A 17,857-nucleotide genomic window follows, 5' to 3' on the forward strand; every position below is an offset into this window, starting at 1 on the left:
CAAAATAACAAAATGCAATACAAAAGTTTCTTTAAATGAATTAATAATGATCATATGACTCAAATGAAGTCTGCAATTGGCAAATTAAAAATTTTTTCTTTTGGTTCTAATTCAAGATGCCAGTTATCGTTGCCAACCGGCGAAGACGTGTCCGTGCCCACGCTAGTTGGCAAGCAGTTTGAAGTTCGCCGCCCGCTTGAACCACAACATTTGGAACTGGTATCGAACGGCAATCATACGTTACTGAGATTAAAACATGTTGTTTACAGTGTGGGTGATAACAGTTTTGGGCAATGCTTTCAATCACCGTCAACTGAGCCGATCCGCAGTTTTGAGCCGGTCAGCCAGTTGTTGCCAGCCAACATGACGCCGGTCAAGATCGCGGCCGGATGGGAATTCTCAGTGGTTGTGTACGAAAACAAGTCGACTGGTGGACAAGCCATGTATGTTGCCGGCACGGGGCCTCGCGGTGAACTTGGGCTCGGGCCAAACGTGCGGGTTTGTGCTCAGCAGCACGTGGTCCCGTCGTTTCCGCCCGCTGGAAGACGGATCAATCGACTGGCTGCAGGTATGAGCCACGTCGTGGCTGTTTTAGACGACGGTACGGCTTACGGCTGGGGTAATGCAAGACAGGGTCAACTGGGGCCAGAACATGTGGCATGCCGGACTGGCGTGTGGGCGCCGGCGGCCATTGCCTTGCCGGACGGGTTCAGCCCGGCCGACGTGGCGTGCGGCACGCATTTCACGGCATTCACGAGCACGTCCGGCCAAGTTGTTGTGCTCACGAGCAAAGACAAGCACGGGGTAATCACCGACGTGCCTGAGCAGCGGGGACTGCTGCGGTCCGGATGGACGTCGCTGCACATGCTGCAAGGCACCGGCGACATTACGTCGTGGGGAAACAACTCTCACGGCCAACACCGACCAGAACAGGCACCCAAGGCGGCCATGATGGCATGCGGCAGTGAGCACACGATCGTGCTCGACCGAGACACCGAACGAGCGGTGTATGCGTGGGGATGGGGCGAACATGGCAACTGCGGCCAACAACAGGACGGCGAACAGCAGCGGCAGCACGTCGTCGTGACCATGCCGCGCCAGGTGTTTTCCGTAGACAGCCAAGATGGCCATACGAACCACAGAATTGTCTACCTGGCCGCTGGATGTGCCGCTTCGTGGATTTTCATGGTTGAAGACGAGTAAATAATGTATCATGGCTGACCTATGCGGCTCGGCCCCTTGGACCCGTAATTTCGTCCCATCCGGCCCTCGTTCTTTCTCTTTTTTTTTTTTTTTTTTTTGCCTGGTGTAATTCAATTAAAACTTGCATGGCTCTAGTTCAATTGATATCGTGAATTAGTCAAGAAAGAATTTTGCATTCTCAATTAACAAAGTACTACGTTCAGTTTTGGACACGTAGCACCGATTTTCGTCCGTGGCTGCGTTCAACACTATTTTAAAATAAATCTCCATGGTCACTCCAACCGAGGTTTTTGCCGGCCTGGGCATTGCCGGCATTGTTTACTGTGTTTACTCCATGGTCTCGTTTGATGGCGTGGATGATCGGCCGGCTCAACTGGCCAAGGCAAGCACGGAAATGAAGAAGGCCGAATTTGAGATTAAACAAGGCAAGGTTGCGCAACAGTCGGAATCATTACAAATTCAACAACATGGATCGTCAAGGTCTAAACGAAAGCAACATCGAAAACGATCATCGATTGCAGAAAGAAAGGCTTCCAAGGGCGATGAAGTATAACACGATATTTTTAATTCAATTCCGAAATGCTGACCATATACAATTCTTTTTTTATAGGTTACACAACAACATGACGAAAATAATAAGCCTGAAGTGCTGCCTGAACAAAATCAAGCACGAGCGTCCAACGAGTCAGAAAGTGATGATGACCGTGAATACAAGGACGAGGCGGCGGCTGATGATTCGGTGGCAGACATGCTCGAGCAAGACAATTCTCGCAAAAACACGATCCGGGTACTTCGGATCGTTGGAACCGCTCCCGAAAAGCAGACCGCGTGGCAAAAAAAGTCGGCTGGCAAGTCATCATCATCATCAGCTCCAGCAGACCCGCCGTTGACCAAGAAGCAACGCCAGAATCAAAAGAAATATCAAAAGGCTAAAGACGCAAGGCAAGCAGTCTCAGATGAACAACAAAAGAAATTGCAAGAATTTAAATCTCAGAAAGCTCGCGAGCTGGCTAACCAGGCCGAGATTAAGCAGCGGGTCGCGCACAATGTTTGGCAAGAACGGCAGGCATCTACTACAAAGACGGCCAGGCTGCCGAGTGTTGTGCCATCGCAATCTTTTGTGAAAAATCAGGCTACGGACGAAAATTCTGGATGGGAACGGGTGCCGGATAACCTTGGCATAGACGCACAATGGGAATCAGTGCCAATCAAGAAGGGCAAGAAGCCGCAACAGACGAGTTTGTCTGCATCGACATCACGTCCGTTTATTACCGATAGTCGATTTACCGAAGACGTGTTAGTTTGGGATGAGTAGATCACTATATTTTATTTTAGTTTTTATTTTTCTTTTTTTGGGAAGGCTGTCATTAATATTGTAGAACAAATTTATTTGTCTATTATAATATAGTTAAAATATAGTATAATATAGTTATAGTTAGTTCTATATACTAAACACATCATCAGACAATTTAATAAAAAAACTTTGTAATAACTAATAAAAGTCCAGAAAAGAAATTGACCATGCATTAATAAAAATTAAAAAAAAAAAAAAAAAAACTCCTAGTAACCCTTTGCCCCCTTGCCTAGAGTACGTTTACATAACCCCTTCAAAAAAATAAATTTTTTTTTTTTTATAAAATTAGAAAACCCGTACACTCATTTATATGAGGCAAAATATAACGTGAAAAAAAAAATAAAATAAAATAAAATAAAATAAAATAAATGTTGAATATTGTGATTTGTGAGGCTCACTTAAATAGAGACTGCAGATTCATCATCTACAAGAGCCACCGAGACATTTCGTTCTTTGGTAATTCGCCTGTTTTCATAAAACATCATGATTACGGTAAGAATAATGGCAACAACCGCTCCGGGTAAAGTGATGGCAAATGCCTCCCGATAACAGTCGATACCGAGATCACAAACTTGGCCAACTTGAGAACCAAACCGGCGAGTATTTGAATCAATATCTTCTGAAACGTAAAAAGAATGATTGTCATAAATGGCACCGAAAGCAAATGCAAAAATATCGGATCCAACCACGGTAGCTATCGTAATGTAACCATAATTCTCTGAGAAACGTTTGATGCCAAACATTTCGGAAATGATGGAAGCATAACTTCCAAACAATCCGCCGTATCCAAGCCCATTAAAGATTGAAATGAACCACATAAACCGGCTTGACGCGATCGTGATGCCACCAATCTGGGCAAAAAGGAATGCGATGCCTGACACAAGCACAACCCATAACCGCTGAAACCCATGACGGTCTAATCGATCAGCAGAATAGCCACCAATGATGCGGCCCAGAAATGAAAACGATGAAACAAGAGACACCTGCACGGCTTGATTTTTCGATAAATCTGCAGGACTAATAAACGGGTTCGCGTATGTGAACAAGGCTCGCAAAACATATCCCAACGAGAGAATGTACATCAGACCGCATCCAGACAAAAACCCAAAAATCACAAAATGCATCCAAAACCGCCAGTCCCTGAAAAGAGCCCGGCCATGAATATCAATTTCGTTATTCGAGGTCGGCGCAATTTGTGCTTCCTCATAAGACGCTCCAGACGATTCACCTATGGAAAGAATTGATTCTTGTTCAAATTCAGAAACAGCAGAGTATACCTCCTTTTTGAAATCACCACCTGCAGTCAAACTTGAAACCTCGGAAGGCGCCCGGCCATGACGCACTAACGCTTCAGTTTCAAAATTTTCGACTTCTTCTGCATTCACTATCGACCGTTCAACAGACTCACTAACTGCGGAGGAATCGTGCACGGGCACGTGCCGCACAAACGGCAGGCCAAGAAACACGAGACCGGAACCGAGAAGCGGCAGCATGAGCATGAACTTCGCCGTGTCGCCAGAAAACGCGGCATTGCCAATCTGGGAAAAAAATAACGCCGAAAGGCCGTAACCGGCAACGGCAATCGACGTGGCAGTACCTCTTTTGCGAGGGAAGTTCAGGGCGGCACACTTTACACACGCATGATACGCGAACGTGTTACCCATGGACGCGATGACCATGAACACGCCCACAAACGGCACTGACCGGATCTCTGAAACATAGGCAAGACGCATCATCAAGTAACCAAACAGTATCAGAATTCCACCAATGACAATGGGAATGTGAGGAGGTTTCCTGTCAATCAGAACGCCAGCAGCTGGAGCAACACTAAAAAAACCAACGTGTGAGCGCACGGCGCGTATGAAAAAGGCACAATTTGGTATCGCATGACTTACAAGTAAACACCAAAACTGGCAAGAGTAGCAATTACAGATGACTGAGTTGCCGAAAATCCAAGCCGGGCAGCCAATTGAGGCCCATAGGCGGAGTACACATAATGAGTTCCTGACCCCAGTGCTAAATCCGATATATTAACCATCATTGCATTAAAAAAAAGAACATGAAACCATACCGACGTAAAAACACGCCACAAGCGAAGCAATCCTCGCAGCCTTGTGTTGTTGAAACATTTACAGGCCCTGTAATGGATATCTATAATTTTTTTTATTATTTTTCGTCGGTGAAAAGTCCAGGGATAGGCCAAAGTCACACGAGTAGAAGTGCCGGGGAAAATACGAGTACGAAATGCCGCGCTGCAAAAATAGTTGTGGCTTAAATGCCAATATTTAGACACATAAAGCTGCAACCGTGCCACCGAACGGGGTTCTCTTATCGTGCGTGGTCAGCCACGGTTGATTGAGCTGCCTATCGCTGCAGGAACAACAGCCAGAGTGACTTATCGCCCAGTGCTTGGACTCGCCAGTCTCAGTCGGTCACAAACAAAGCAATCATGGCCCGATCGGTTGGTTTTTTTTTTCGTCCTGTTTTGCAGCTGGCATACATGTTATGTATGGTACGTCATAGCTCACGTGATCTTGCGCGGGGATAAAATTGATTCGTTTTGGATTGCCCGTAAAATCATTCAAAAAAAAAAGCTCAAATAATCATGTCGTCTGGATATTCGAGCACCCCTGGCGCTGTGCCGATTGATTTCAGTAATAATGCGGATAAGCCAATTGAATTCAATCCTGTGGATCTGGTCGACCTGTCCAGCTTTGACGGCGCAGCTGCGTCAAATAACAGTGAGGCATTTCCCATCGCCATTGACGAGCGCAGCAGTGAGCCTTTGGTTGACGTGAACGCGAACTCTTTAAACAGTGAACAGGGCTTGATCATGACCGAGGTTGTTGAGCAGCTTCCGGTGGCAAAATTTGCCAGTACTGCAGAAATACGGGGTGGTATATCGGAGCTGGAAGCATTATACAAGCAGTTGCTCGAGTTGCGAATCGCGGCTCCCAAGTTGCTTAGAACTCTGGGTAATGTCGACGCAGACATGGCTCGTACGTATCATCGGAATTTATGTTTTTTCGTCCGGATCTAACCATTGTGTTAAGCCGCTCAAATTTATAATGATTTCTCCACGCAGGCCAAGACCATCCTAGACCAAATTGACAAATTTCAAAAATCAATGCAAGCTTCGGCCGCATTGTTTGAGTATGCAGACCACAGCAGGCGAAAATCAAAAATTGACATTGAGCGAATTCCGATTGATTCTGTGTTTAATGATCTTGATCCCCTCTTTGAAGAATAGCATTTGTTGTTAAAATGCCACTGGCCCTGTTTTGCATATGGCCGAATTATTTGGAATAAAGGAGTCCTGGGGATTTTAAATGCTTTGTTTTGGTCTGGTCGTGTACAATAGTGTGACGTTATGAATTTAATATCTTTAGACAATTTATTTATTAGCTGTTGGGCATAGATGAAACTTGAAAATACTCCACTGACAAGGGATGCGGGTATCACATTTGAACGAAGCAAATCAGAGCACTTGATCATATGGAAATGATCAAGCCTGTTGCATTTCAACCAGCCAATAATCGGGTGGTATATTTGAACTTGATTAATGTACTATTAGATATCTTCCTTGAATAACAGTTTTTATAGAATGTCGTAATTAACTCAAGGCTAAACGTCACATCAGCTCTTTCTTAATTCACCTTCGTCCTTGCTATCGTTGTACAACTTATACTTTACACGACGAACCAAACTAAATTTTCAACGAAATAAAGTAGAATTATGCTTTTAATTAAAATCGACATTAATAACTGTAGTAAACTTGAAAATTATGATTTATTTACATTTACAAGCGTTAAAACAAGCAGAAAGTAATGTGCGGGGAAGCGCCAAATCAACGTTAATTGAAATCGACCTCACACTTTCACGCTTTCACGTGATCGTTCGCCCATTACCTCATGAATTTTTCTAGCGACAAACGCACCCTTAATTGACAAAAATCTTTTCAATTAATTAATCAAACGCTCTTGCCAGAATGTCCACCGACGGTAAGCGAAATCAAAGCTTAAATGAAGCAACGCAAACGGGAACTTATATGTTTTAATTGACAATGTTCACAGCTTCTGGTGGTCAGTCATTTCCTGATATTCAAGGCGGCGGGTCGTTGATAGTAGCATGGCAAGTCAAAGGTAAGACTCATTGTTTTTTTTATTTTTTTTTTTAAACTTACCGTGACCGAAATTGTTTAGGCAAGCATGCGCTGGTGGTTGGTGGAGGTTCGGTTGCCACGTCCCGAGTAGCTCACCTGCTAGTGGCGGACGCGCTAGTCACGGTGATTTGTCCGACTGATGGCCTGTCGGACGAACTGCAATACCGAGTGTTAAAATCCAAGATTAAGCATGTGCCACGCAAATTTGACGTGACAACGGACCTTGCAGGCGAGCAATTACCGGCCGTCGTGATGGTCGCAGTGGACGATCCGGTGGCATCTACACAAATTTACATTGCATGCAAGCGGTTGCGAGTGCCCGTCAACATTGCCGATGTGCCGCCGGAGTGTGATTTTTATTTTGGTAGCATGTACAGGGATGGCCCGTTGCAAGTCATGGTGTCGACCAACGGCAACGGGCCCAAGATGGCCAACGTCGTGCGGCGAAAGATTGAGCATGAACTTAAACGTGAACCATTAGGCGATGCGATCGATAAACTTGGACGATTACGAACACGGGTTAGAGAAGCCATACCGGGAAATGAAAAAGCAGACATTCGGCGACGCATGAAATGGGTATCACAACTATCAGAAAGTTGGACTATCGGCAGCATTGCCAAACTGAACGACAGTCTCATAGATGAGGTTGTGCGGTACATTGATCAAGATCCGCCGACCTACGAGACAGTAATATCATCATTAAATCCATAACAACACTGTAATTATATAAAAATAAATAAATATAAATAATTAACGTAACCATTAACATGGAGAGCATCATGTTTGTAAGCACAGGGGCTTGTATTAGGTACTTGCTTGTATAATTGAAAGGTGCTACATAGTTACTTTCCCAAATTATACAACGTGATAATTCAAATTAGTAAGTAGCAAAGTATGGGTGCAGCTTTATCACTACCTTTACTAGCTTTACCGGCATTTTCAACTGCTGGGTCGTATCTGATCTCATGCTGTGGCGCTGCAGCGTGCACTACATTGTTCAGTGCTTGTGGCAAATGCTCGTCTAGTCTTGCGACCCGGATCGCATATGCACTGATATTTATTGCCAATTCAATCGTAAGTGAATATGGCTTTTGGTAACGTGGAATGAGAGCTAATCGATGGTACCAGTTGTCATGGGTCATGCTTACGCCATGGGTGCTCAAGAAGCTGGAAAGCATTTCTAGAGATTACGTCGGCTTCAGATGTTTTGGATCCGAATGCACCGGGTTTGTTGCTGTTCATAGAATTCAATTTGCGTTGGCCATGCTTCACCTAATATTGGGTCTTGTGCTCATTGGCGTTCATTCGACCAGAAACAAGCGGTCCGACATTCAAGATGGCTATTGGGGTCCCAAGATCTTGGCTTGGTTGCTTTTTATCGTGGTTTCGTTTCTGATTCCTGATGGGTTTTTTGTGTTTTGGGGTAATTACGTGTCCATAATCGGCGCTTTCATTTTCATCATTTACGGCCTGATATTGCTGGTTGACTTTGCGCATTCGTGGGCTGAAATGTGCTTAAACAAGATTGAAACGTATGATTCCAAAACCTGGCGATCGATCTTGATCGGGTCTACGCTTGGCATGTACGTGGCATCGTTGGTGATCACGATTATCATGTACGTTTTCTTTGCCAATGGTGGTTGCTCAATGAACCAGGCTGCCATCACGGTAAACCTGTTATTGACCATTATCGTATCGGCCGTGTCCGTGAACCCGACGGTTCAGGAGTACAATCCTCAGGCCGGCTTGGCCCAGTCGGCCATCGTGTCGATTTATTGCACATACCTGACCATGACTGCGGTGGCCGGCGAACCCGATGACAGGCAATGCAACCCGCTGATCCGGTCTCGAGGAACCCGCACCGCCAGTGTGGTTTTGGGTGCCATCTTTACATTTTTGGCCATTGCTTATACGACCATTAGAGCTGCCAGTCGAAGCAGCAGCAGTGGCCAAGTTGGCAACAGTGGTGATGACCACTACGGCTATCAGCCGGTCAGTCAGGCAATCACGTCGCAGCCATTATCGAGGCAGAGCATGCGGCAAGATGCAATCAGGGCAGCTGTCGACAGCGGTTCACTGCCTCAATCGGCATTGTACGATTTGGATGATGAATCAGACGACGGCGCCGAAGGCTCGGCTCAGTCGGAATATAATTACTCCGTGTTTCACTTCATCTTCGTGCTGGCCACGCAATGGACGGCCACGTTGCTTACCATGCAAGTTAACAAAGATGACGATTACGGATTTGTTCCAGTTGGAAGAACGTATTTCTATACCTGGGTCAAGATCGTGTCGGCTTGGATTTGCTTTGCACTTTATACATGGACCTTAGTAGCGCCAGTCGTGGCGCCACACCGATTTGGACATTATTGAGGCCAAGTTTATTAGTTTCATTTTTTTTCCTTCTCGTAAGCATTATTTGTTGTTTTTGATGGCGTGGTTATTTATTTATTTTATTTTCTTATTCTTTCGTAATTGAGGTTGGGTTTTAAGTAAACGAGTAATAAAAAAAAAACAAATTAGTTCATTAATTATCCGATTAAAGAATGTAGACGATCAACAATGCATATTATAGCCATAAAAATAAAATGATAAACTACATTACAACAAACTGAAATGACTCCTAAATCCCCCAGATGCGTTTTGATGATGCACAAGACAACAAATAATAAAAGCATATGATGATGAATTTGCATGATAGTAATAAAATATATGATGCAGGTCTTATCTTAAATGAGGAATGCCAACGTCAAGTACCAAGCTGACATCATTAACGTCCCCGCCAGCAAGATCTTCCAAAAATGGTATTAAATCTAAAAGCTCGTTATCATGAACGTCAGAAAACCAACTCGAAACAGGGATCGCATGCTGGGGGTGGAAAACATAAGATGCAGGTGAATTATCAAGAATAATGACGTCTTCTAACCGGCGACCGAGCTGTGACAAGTCCTTAACGTAATTGCCCTGATGATTGTAACAACTCTCACGAAACAACCTGTGATGAACAACGCCATGAATGTCCAGCTGATCCAAGAGTGGGTCTCCATATTTGCTGACGCTGGCAGTGAACACCACGATCTCGTACAGCTCGCCGACCCGTCTTAAAAATTCATCAACCCCCGGTCGCTTGATAACGTAGACGTTATGAAATTGAGATTCAATCTCAACTGGAATAACAAAATCAGCTTGTTGCAAATATTTGAAACTGGAATGCACCAACGTCTCGTCTAGATCCAAAACCAAACATTTGCGGCCGCGCAATTCATCAGTAATTGGGGCCAATAACGCGATCGGCTGTTCCTTATAATCTGAAGTTGGAGACCATGTCGGGCCAAGTTCGGTGACTTGATCTGGTTGCAAGGCATGATATACCTCTACTCGGCCGCGCATAAGCATGCTTTGAGCATCTGTCAAACGACGTTCTTCGAGATGAGGTTTGGTTGGAGCTGGTACATGACTAGGAGTGATTATGGTGGCCGTGGTAGTAGGCGTGGCAGTGGTAGTGGAAGTGGGAAAAGTTGAAGAGTCAGAGAGATTAAGATTGCCGACGGTTGCTGCTACTGCAGCAGCCGCGGTAGCGGTGTCAATCTCATGTTGATGATCCTTAATATCACCGTGAAGTAATAATTCGCCAGCCTTGCCGTCCGCACATTCACGTTGTGAATTTTCCAAGCTGTCCCTGTACGGAACCTCATGTGCAACCAAAGAATTGTCGTCATCCAAGTCCTGAGCGGTTCTGGGTCTCGAAGACGATCTAGAACTGTACGTGGTGGTATCAGAATGTTGTCGACTATGCCTTAATGCACGACCAGCGTTAAAATCTGCAGTAGCGTTAGTATCATTGGTGGTGGCAGTTGACTCCCGGGTCGCGAGTATGATGTCTTTGGAGCCGATAGGGGGTTCGTTAATGTCGTCGTCGTCGACCTTATCTTCTGGTGGTTGCTTCTCTTCTTCTGACTGCCGCAGGCGAACGGTGGAGTCCCTACCGTGAATTAACGAGGCAGACGAGCGCGATACGTGAGCGCTGCGCTGCTGAGTGGAAGACGAGCGGCCACGGACGCCGCCGCCATTGCTGGCGGCATTATTGATGCTGGCAGAGTCATTGCCAGGCAGTGACTGGGGTCCCGACACGGAACAACAACCAAAAACAGAAAAAAACCTGCCAAAAAAGCTTTGTCGCTGACGTCGGCGGGATAAAGATGACGATGAAGATGATGCAAAAGGGTGGGCGCCTAAAGCAGCGGCTACCCCGTGCTGGTGCTGGTGCTGAGGCTGGTGCTGATGCTGGTGCTGGGGACGTGGAACGGTGGGCCGCTGCTCAGGCCGATAGTCGGCTACAAATATGTCAAGTTAGCAACACCAATAAACCAATTGAAACAACCATCCTCACCTGAATCGTCCTTTTCAGAGGCCATTGGATTGGGTTTGAAAATGGCGACGAATTGGGTGGCAGGGACCGGTACGTCTATCTATACACCATACATCCAACTATGGGACCTGCGCACATGTTGACTGGAGGTGAGGTGACCAAAATAACAACAAACGGCCGGGTAATGCAATTACGTAACAAATTACTAATGGGCTTTTTTAAATTTCTTTGAACCAACGCCGCAAATATAACAAAAAAATATCTCGTAAAGTGAGTGTCAAACAAAAAAAAAAATTCATAAACAAAAAATCATAAATTAGTAAACAATATAACCAGCCAGTTTTTAAACCTTCTTGCCCTTCTTGGTCCGACTACCGAACGTCAGCGTCCGACTACCTTGACGCCTCTTGCCAGCAATCTTGCTGGCCTTTTTCTGCTTCCATTGCTCATTCCTGGAACCTTTCCAACCGGACGTGCTAATCTTGGCCGACTTGTCTTGCTCGGCTGGAGCTGAGTCAACCTCCATTGCTATTTCGGGTTCTGCCACTGCTGCCGTACTTGCTACCACACCTTTGCATGCGATGATGAGTTAGTAATTTCAAATCTCAACGCCAACGCCAAAAAAAAAACCCAACAAATCGCATAACGAAAACTCACCTTCGGTAGTATTCAAACCCGCTTCAGTAGCTGAATCCCCTGAACCGTTCACAGTTTCACTCAACTTTTGCGACAACCGTGTCGTTCTAGCCAACTCGACTGGTGCATAAATGGTTTTCCGCCTGACTCCCCGTGCTCGAACCTTGGTCTTTGCTCTCAGTGATTTTGCCATAGTTTTATATTTTATAAATATACAAAAGATCAAGTCCTGTATATACAAATATTTTATAAAATATTTTCAATGCTTGATAAAAATATAAATTTACTTTATTATTGTTCGCGCATTTGGGACAAAAGTTTTTGGCCAAATTTATCGGGCAAGGGTTTTCCCATTGAGTTTACTATAGGAAAAATAACATTTACTCTCAAATCATCAGACAAAAAAGCCAGCCGTGATAAGACTAAAAGCCAGCCATTTCAGATTTCACTCGAGGGTGCTTCGGAATGAAGTTCATTTTGCTCATATGCTAATTGTATTTGTCGGGGTGTTTTTTTTTTAATATTTTGTTTTCTGTTCATTTTGCCAATTGGCTCTCTGCTCGAGCTTTTATCGTCTGATACGTCAGTACTCATCTCGTTGTTGAAGCCTGACACCCGTCTCAATTCTTCTCTCTGGCTTATTTCTGACCGGAGTTACTAATGCCAGAAGACACATACTCGCGGCATAATGTTGTTGTTGTTTATTTTTTTTTTTTTTTTGTGTTTGTTTCGCTTTTTACTAATATGGCTTCATAGGAGCTGCTGCGATACATCAATACGGTGTTTACCTTACCACCACTTAAGAATGTACTTCGACGTTTGAATTTAAGTATTACTGGGCGTAAAAGCTCATTGCAACTTCGACTTGTTGAGCAGTTGAATATGTTTCGGGCCATGAATGACCGTGCTGGTTATGAACAGGCTAAGAACGTCATTCTTGACGAATACAGTGCCTTTGCTGGAACCAGGCCCACGTATGTGTTTTTTTTTGTTCGTTTCATATTTCCGCATTGGCTAAAATTTTATTTTATTTTTATTTTATTTTTTGTTGTTTTAGCTGGATCGTTAATCGTTCCCCGAATGGTCCTTCTACTGTGGGCCGTCCGCCGTCATCCTACGGCCCCTCGTCCTACACTCCTGCATCGACAGCTAGAACGTCGCTGTCTAATACTTCTCATACTATCGGTACCATTGACACCACTTCATTAACCACCACAGGCATGAAAGTTCCTGCTTAATCTTTTTTCTTGGTTCACTTGTGCTGATATTCATTTTAGCTCCTACAGTTTATAAGCCAAGCCCTTTTTATGCATTGCTACAGAGTTTATCTAATCCACAGACTTGTCCAGGTTTGTAAAATAGTTTGCACAAAACAAAAAAAAAAAAACGGTTACACTTACATGTTTTTTTCTAGCTCGCGTGGATTCCAAGGGTAGTATTTTGTCAACTTTAAGACTCAGTTTTTCTCAAGTGGAAAGGATAAAGAATGATTCAAGTTACAAGATATATCTGGTATCGACTTTGCAAGAAGATTCTTTTAAACAGGCAGATGTTAATTTCCCGCTTAGCATGGAGATTCGTGTGAATCAAAAGCCAGTAGCGGTGAATACCAAAGGTATAAAAAACAAGCCTGGAACCGCTAAGCCAGCTGATTTAACTTCTTTTTTGGTTCTTCAGCCTGACTTTAAAAACACGGTGGAAGTATATTACGCATATACAAGCACCAGATACGTCATGACATTTTACCTGGCCAGAAAAAGATCTGTTCTTGATATTGTTACGCGCATTGCATCCGGAACTCATTTATCTAAGCAAACCGTAATTGCTCAAAGTATAAAACCTCAAAAAAAAATTTTTTTCTAAAGAAAAACAAATCACTAACATGCAGCGTTTAGTTGTAAAATCGAATTCATCTGATGATGAAATTACTGCAACTTCGTCAGTCATGTCGTTACGTTGTCCATTGTCATTTGCGAGGATACAAGTGCCCATTCGAGGACTCAGATGTAATCATGTTCAGTGTTTTGACGCAAGCTCATATATTCAGCTACAGGAGCAGGCTCCTGTTTGGCGATGTCCTATATGCAATCAATTAACTCAGATTGAAAACATTGCAGTAGACAAGTGAGTCTTCATGAAAAGAAATACACTTTTTGTTTTTTTTTAAAAGGAAGGAGGGGGTTTGGGGGCTAACCAGGAATAGTTACGTGGACGAAATTTTGAAAACAACGTCGGCCGATACGGAAGCGGTAGAAATCGATCCCGATGGGACCTGGAGGCCAAAAGGAAATGACGCAATCGGAATCGATTCTGAAGATGATGATTCTGAAGATGACAGACCGTTGGCTGACCGCAATGGGCACAATAACTCGGCAAGAAGCAGGAGCAATACTTCTGCTACTACAACGGTAGCTCAGTCGAACGTGATAGACTTGACTTTAAGTGATGATGAACCTGAACAACAGGAATCACGAGGTGGCTTTTCACGACAACAGTCATCGGCACCAAATTTTGGTTCGTACGATGAGCCAATGTTCGACGGATTATTCTCTTCAGCTGATTCGCCCGATAGTCCTGTGCAGCATTATAATGACACTGTAGTTCCATCGCGACGACAAGAACTACCTTCATTTGCAAATCATGGCGCACAATTACCTGAATATCCAATAAGTTCTGCCCCACCTAGTCCTGAGGCAACGTCTCTGGCGATAGCTGATCAGATACCACATTCATCACATCCGAGTAATCTTGACATACATTTGCCACATATACTATCCGCTGCCGACGTTTCAGTCACTAATTCGAACGCGCGAGAGCAAACGTTACTCGAAAACGCTAGCCTTTACACACACACATCAACCACAACGGCTCAAACAGTGTCATATCCACCTGCTTCAACATCCGCGCTATCCACCACAAATTCCAACTTGAGCTTGCCTCCGGCTCGTGGCTATTTCGCCGAGTCGCCCGGATCCGCCGTTGTCCAGAATTCACCAAGTCGATCGACAAGTGACACGGTGCCTCACAGCAGCAACAATAATAATGCCACTCAATACAACTCGTCACTACCGGCAGGAGATGTGTCATTGGGACTGGTGACTTTTAATGCTCTACTGCCTGATCCCGATAATGTTGCTGTGGCAGAGGTTCCTTTTGCTGCTGAACCGGGAGACGGATCTCCTGTAAACAGCGATCGGACTGAGGAGCCAGACCATGATGATGCACTTGAAGCGTTTAGAGGAAGAACCACCTGGCCAGAGGGGCAGTCATACTTCCCGCGTTCGATTGCGTCTCCATTGCAAACTGAAGAAGCTAATGGTAATAATAATAATAACAATAATAGCAATACAATCTTGGCAACTACAACTACTGCAGCCGTAATCAATGGGTTGGAATATGCTCATGTACAAGAAAAAAATAATAATCAGGTTGTTGGTCACCAACAGAATGGCCATACAAATGACTACTTAGTTGCACCTGGGTTTGACTCCGAAGACGAACGCGTATGGGACGACATTGATGATTCTGAATTGGCGGGGTTTGAAGCAGAATTTAATAATTCGTTAAATGAGAGGGTAGCTGTTACACACCAATCACAGCCACAACAACAGAAACAACACGGAGAGTCGAGATTTTCGGCAGGTGATGCGGCAGGTGAGTTACGTCGAAACGATCAGCAACGATCATTTCCTACGGTTGAGCCTCTACAACGTCAAAATGATTTTCAAGGGAATCAACAGACTGACAGTTTGAGCATACCTGAAACTGCGGTATCTTCTTCTCAATTGAGAGGAACCGTGCGTCGGTTACCGCCGCACGATGACGATTGGCAAGAATCACAATCTAAGCGGCATAATTCTGGTGCAAGCTTCTGAGAAACAATATCGATGATCAGTTTTTTTTTTAGTTTCTCTATATTGTACTTTTAGAATTTTGAAGGTTTAAATGGAACGGGCAAGAAAAAATAATTGTTAAAGCACACTGCGTTGGCGTTTGTTTAGTCTTTTTATTTATTTATTTATTTAGTCAATTTTTTTGCATTGGGACAGGTAACAGTCAAAATTTGCTTGTAAATTTTTTTATATAACTTCTTTTTTTTTAATGTTCGTATTGAATTTAGGCTTGACAATCAATACGAGGTTATAATAAGTACAATAATTAAGTTTGAAGCCTACATAACATTAATCCAAGCGATAAATGTCCAGCACGCTGGGGAAGCAACGTTGGTTGAAGAGGAATAATTCCACTCACCAAGTTAAGAGGATATGATAATGTGGGTCAAAAGACGTCTTCTCGAAAAACGTGATATGAGAAATTACTTCGAAGCCAGTAAATGCCAAAGGGTAGGGTTCGACGCCACGAAGAAGGAGTTTAAATTTAAACAATGGTTCTTATTATTGGCATCATATCGGACCTGATTAGTAGTTAATCCCCGGGGCATATTATGTAATGAATGTCAAGATTTGATGCCAAGTTGTTCAGAATTGGAAAAGTAGAATAGAAGAATACACTAAAAAATATAGCTTCCTGGCCATTTGATTGTTATTTGGTTTTCTTTTTGTAAGTAATTGACCAAAATCCATCTATTGATTGGACTCAATTAGATTGAAAACAAGAAATATGATCGTTTCATCAGCGTAGGTACAAAATGAAACGCCATTCAGAAGTAAATAAGACTTATACTTTTGAGTATTTTTCGCCAGCTTCTCGAAGATTGGCAATTTCCATCTTCACTCACTTCTTCGTGGACCGTATACCTGAAACCTATATCATTAAACGTTTTATACGCTAGATAACATTTACTGACTCGCAAAATTAATTAATATATCGATTGTCAATCCTTTTTTTTTTCTTTTCCTGAAAAATAACTTCTACACTCTAAATGATATATGATTGTTCATGTGTCCCTTCGGCGCTCCAGTAGTTACGTAATCTACTGACAGTGCTCTCGTTGACACTTCGTACATGCCAGAGACACAGGAAAATCAATAATGAAAAGAAAAGATTTTACACAGACCAGCGCGCTCTTATTTATTTTATATACTTGCCTTGCTCAACACCTATGCCTTCTGTTCTTCCTAGCCAATCAGAACTCTAGTCATGCAGCCCCTACCCTATCTGGCATTAAAATAATAATCAGGGGGGCATTTGTAAAAGTGTAAAAACGCACGGATGTTTTGTGTTTACATAATGGCCAACTCAACGGCTCTTTCAAATCAAAACGCAAGTATCGAGCTCGAGATAAATACTCTTAACAGTTTTTTTTTTTTTTTTAAGTGAATCAGCGGATTTCATATGTTTTCCGGCAATTTTTGCATCTAATACTCGAAGTGTGCATTGAATTCGGGGAGATCTTGAAAAAAAATATGTATATTTTAACGCAGAATTCAAAGTGATGGTATATTTGTGTTAATTTAATTTGAACAAAAGGTTTACGGAAATCATGGGTTGTGATGGCTTGCATGCAAAAAGTGAAAACTGATTGGTTGATACTTGCTCTTGCTGCTCTTGCTGCGTTGACTTGAATTTGATCATCAAGGCGTAGCAGGCGAAAAGGCAAGTTTTTGGTCACGGTTTGCCGAAGTAACCACGGTGCCGTGTAGAAGAAGTAACTTATTTGATGATTGCTCTTGCTGAGTTGACTTGAATTTAATCGTCAGGATTGGTTACATGATACCATACCCTATTCCAAGTGCTTAAAATCCATTATTAAAAACAGTTATTTACAAATTCAAATGTTTGATAAACAAATGATATCAGAATTTGGTCAGATTTTTGTCGATACCCTATCTCAGTTTTCAGTTCTCAGTTTTCAGTTCTCAGTTTTCAGTTCTCAGTTTTAGTCCCGAAATATCCGTCTTTATCATTTGTGACATGATTCTGACACAAGCCGTCAACCTTGGTCGGTGCAACGGGTCTTTAGTGGATATTGCGCGTGTAACGTGCGAGTTCCACACGCCTTGGTGTTAGCAACCCAAGGAATACGTGCGCAAATGCATTTCCCCGGTTAAAAAGAAAAGAAAAATATATCCAACTATCTTTACTGTATCATGTGTACTATATTTACATAAATTATATCTAAAATACAAATAAGTCTTAAATTAAGTAAATATAAACTTAGAAGTGCAGGCGC

General features: G+C 43.3%; 8 protein-coding genes across 8 annotated transcripts; 5 read left to right on the plus strand and 3 right to left on the minus strand.

Moving 5' to 3' along the window:
- Positions 1-2: 2 nt before the first annotated feature.
- V1514DRAFT_338578 (regulator of chromosome condensation 1/beta-lactamase-inhibitor protein II) lies at positions 3-1,301 on the plus strand. The gene has a single exon (XM_066928858.1). The coding sequence runs from the start codon at positions 55-57 to the stop codon at positions 1,201-1,203; it is 1,149 nt and encodes a 382-aa protein (XP_066780783.1). The 5' UTR covers positions 3-54; the 3' UTR covers positions 1,204-1,301.
- A 36-nt stretch (positions 1,302-1,337) lies between these two features.
- On the plus strand, positions 1,338-2,737 carry V1514DRAFT_218601 (uncharacterized protein). The gene is made up of 2 exons (XM_066924712.1): positions 1,338-1,750; positions 1,814-2,737. Exons 1-2 carry the CDS (start codon positions 1,472-1,474, stop codon positions 2,516-2,518), a joined length of 984 nt encoding a protein of 327 aa, XP_066780784.1. The 5' UTR covers positions 1,338-1,471; the 3' UTR covers positions 2,519-2,737.
- V1514DRAFT_338583 (major facilitator superfamily domain-containing protein) lies at positions 2,575-4,743 on the minus strand. Its single transcript, XM_066928859.1, has 3 exons — positions 4,629-4,743; positions 4,453-4,573; positions 2,575-4,384 (listed from the first exon to the last, which is right to left on the minus strand). Exons 1-3 carry the CDS (start codon positions 4,684-4,686, stop codon positions 2,956-2,958), a joined length of 1,608 nt encoding a protein of 535 aa, XP_066780785.1. The 5' UTR covers positions 4,687-4,743; the 3' UTR covers positions 2,575-2,955.
- Positions 4,744-6,460: 1,717 nt separating this feature from the next.
- V1514DRAFT_338587 (putative NAD(P)-binding-domain-containing protein) lies at positions 6,461-7,480 on the plus strand. Its single transcript, XM_066928860.1, has 3 exons — positions 6,461-6,558; positions 6,631-6,699; positions 6,760-7,480. The coding sequence occupies exons 1-3, from the start codon at positions 6,546-6,548 to the stop codon at positions 7,428-7,430; spliced, it is 753 nt and encodes a 250-aa protein (XP_066780786.1). The 5' UTR covers positions 6,461-6,545; the 3' UTR covers positions 7,431-7,480.
- A 103-nt stretch (positions 7,481-7,583) lies between these two features.
- On the plus strand, positions 7,584-9,245 carry V1514DRAFT_354856 (serine incorporator/TMS membrane protein). Its single transcript, XM_066929610.1, has 2 exons — positions 7,584-7,793; positions 7,848-9,245. The coding sequence occupies exons 1-2, from the start codon at positions 7,614-7,616 to the stop codon at positions 9,090-9,092; spliced, it is 1,425 nt and encodes a 474-aa protein (XP_066780787.1). The 5' UTR covers positions 7,584-7,613; the 3' UTR covers positions 9,093-9,245.
- V1514DRAFT_312648 (HAD-like domain-containing protein) lies at positions 9,224-11,216 on the minus strand. The gene is made up of 2 exons (XM_066925815.1): positions 11,110-11,216; positions 9,224-11,053 (listed from the first exon to the last, which is right to left on the minus strand). Exons 1-2 carry the CDS (start codon positions 11,132-11,134, stop codon positions 9,444-9,446), a joined length of 1,635 nt encoding a protein of 544 aa, XP_066780788.1. The 5' UTR covers positions 11,135-11,216; the 3' UTR covers positions 9,224-9,443.
- Positions 11,217-11,294: 78 nt separating this feature from the next.
- On the minus strand, positions 11,295-12,001 carry V1514DRAFT_338591 (uncharacterized protein). Its single transcript, XM_066928861.1, has 2 exons — positions 11,746-12,001; positions 11,295-11,658 (listed from the first exon to the last, which is right to left on the minus strand). The coding sequence occupies exons 1-2, from the start codon at positions 11,915-11,917 to the stop codon at positions 11,432-11,434; spliced, it is 399 nt and encodes a 132-aa protein (XP_066780789.1). The 5' UTR covers positions 11,918-12,001; the 3' UTR covers positions 11,295-11,431.
- Positions 12,002-12,381: 380 nt separating this feature from the next.
- V1514DRAFT_267150 (PINIT domain-containing protein) lies at positions 12,382-14,177 on the plus strand (the record flags this gene model as incomplete). Its single annotated transcript, XM_066924806.1, has 7 exons — positions 12,382-12,414; positions 12,481-12,698; positions 12,782-12,909; positions 13,002-13,073; positions 13,139-13,555; positions 13,620-13,848; positions 13,928-14,177. Coding segments are annotated over 7 exons (1,347 nt in total), but the record flags the coding sequence as incomplete, so codon positions are not given.
- Between the last annotated feature and the right edge of the window lie 3,680 nt (positions 14,178-17,857).

The sequence above is a fragment of the Lipomyces japonicus genome, assembly GCF_038497905.1.
Source record: "Lipomyces japonicus strain CBS 7319 unplaced genomic scaffold V1514scaffold_78, whole genome shotgun sequence".
Classification (NCBI taxonomy): Eukaryota; Fungi; Ascomycota; class Lipomycetes; order Lipomycetales; family Lipomycetaceae; genus Lipomyces; species Lipomyces japonicus.

Bases quoted from the DNA above. Each gene is read 5' to 3' on its own strand.
- V1514DRAFT_312648 (XM_066925815.1), bottom strand. From the start codon at position 11,134: ATGGCCTCTGAAAAGGACGATTCAG. The intron at 11,054-11,109 runs GTGAGGATGGTT...ACATATTTGTAG, and splicing joins CTCTGAAAAGGACGATTCAG to CCGACTATCGGCCTGAGCAG.
- V1514DRAFT_338583 (XM_066928859.1), bottom strand. From the start codon at position 4,686: ATGTTTCAACAACACAAGGCTGCGAGGATTGCTTCGCTTGTGGCGTGT. The intron at 4,574-4,628 runs GTATGGTTTCAT...TATCGGATTTAG, and splicing joins TGTGGCGTGTTTTTACGTCG to CACTGGGGTCAGGAACTCAT. The intron at 4,385-4,452 runs GTAAGTCATGCG...TGGTTTTTTTAG, and splicing joins GCCAGTTTTGGTGTTTACTT to TGTTGCTCCAGCTGCTGGCG.
- V1514DRAFT_354856 (XM_066929610.1), top strand. From the start codon at position 7,614: ATGGGTGCAGCTTTATCACTACCTTTACTAGCTTTACCGGCATTTTCA. The intron at 7,794-7,847 runs GTAAGTGAATAT...CGATGGTACCAG, and splicing joins TATTTATTGCCAATTCAATC to TTGTCATGGGTCATGCTTAC.
- V1514DRAFT_338578 (XM_066928858.1), top strand. From the start codon at position 55: ATGACTCAAATGAAGTCTGCAATTGGCAAATTAAAAATTTTTTCTTTT.
- V1514DRAFT_338591 (XM_066928861.1), bottom strand. From the start codon at position 11,917: ATGGCAAAATCACTGAGAGCAAAGACCAAGGTTCGAGCACGGGGAGTC. The intron at 11,659-11,745 runs GTGAGTTTTCGT...TCGCATGCAAAG, and splicing joins GGGTTTGAATACTACCGAAG to GTGTGGTAGCAAGTACGGCA.
- V1514DRAFT_218601 (XM_066924712.1), top strand. From the start codon at position 1,472: ATGGTCACTCCAACCGAGGTTTTTGCCGGCCTGGGCATTGCCGGCATT. The intron at 1,751-1,813 runs GTATAACACGAT...CTTTTTTTATAG, and splicing joins AGGCTTCCAAGGGCGATGAA to GTTACACAACAACATGACGA.
- V1514DRAFT_338587 (XM_066928860.1), top strand. The intron at 6,700-6,759 runs GTAAGACTCATT...GAAATTGTTTAG, and splicing joins AGTAGCATGGCAAGTCAAAG to GCAAGCATGCGCTGGTGGTT.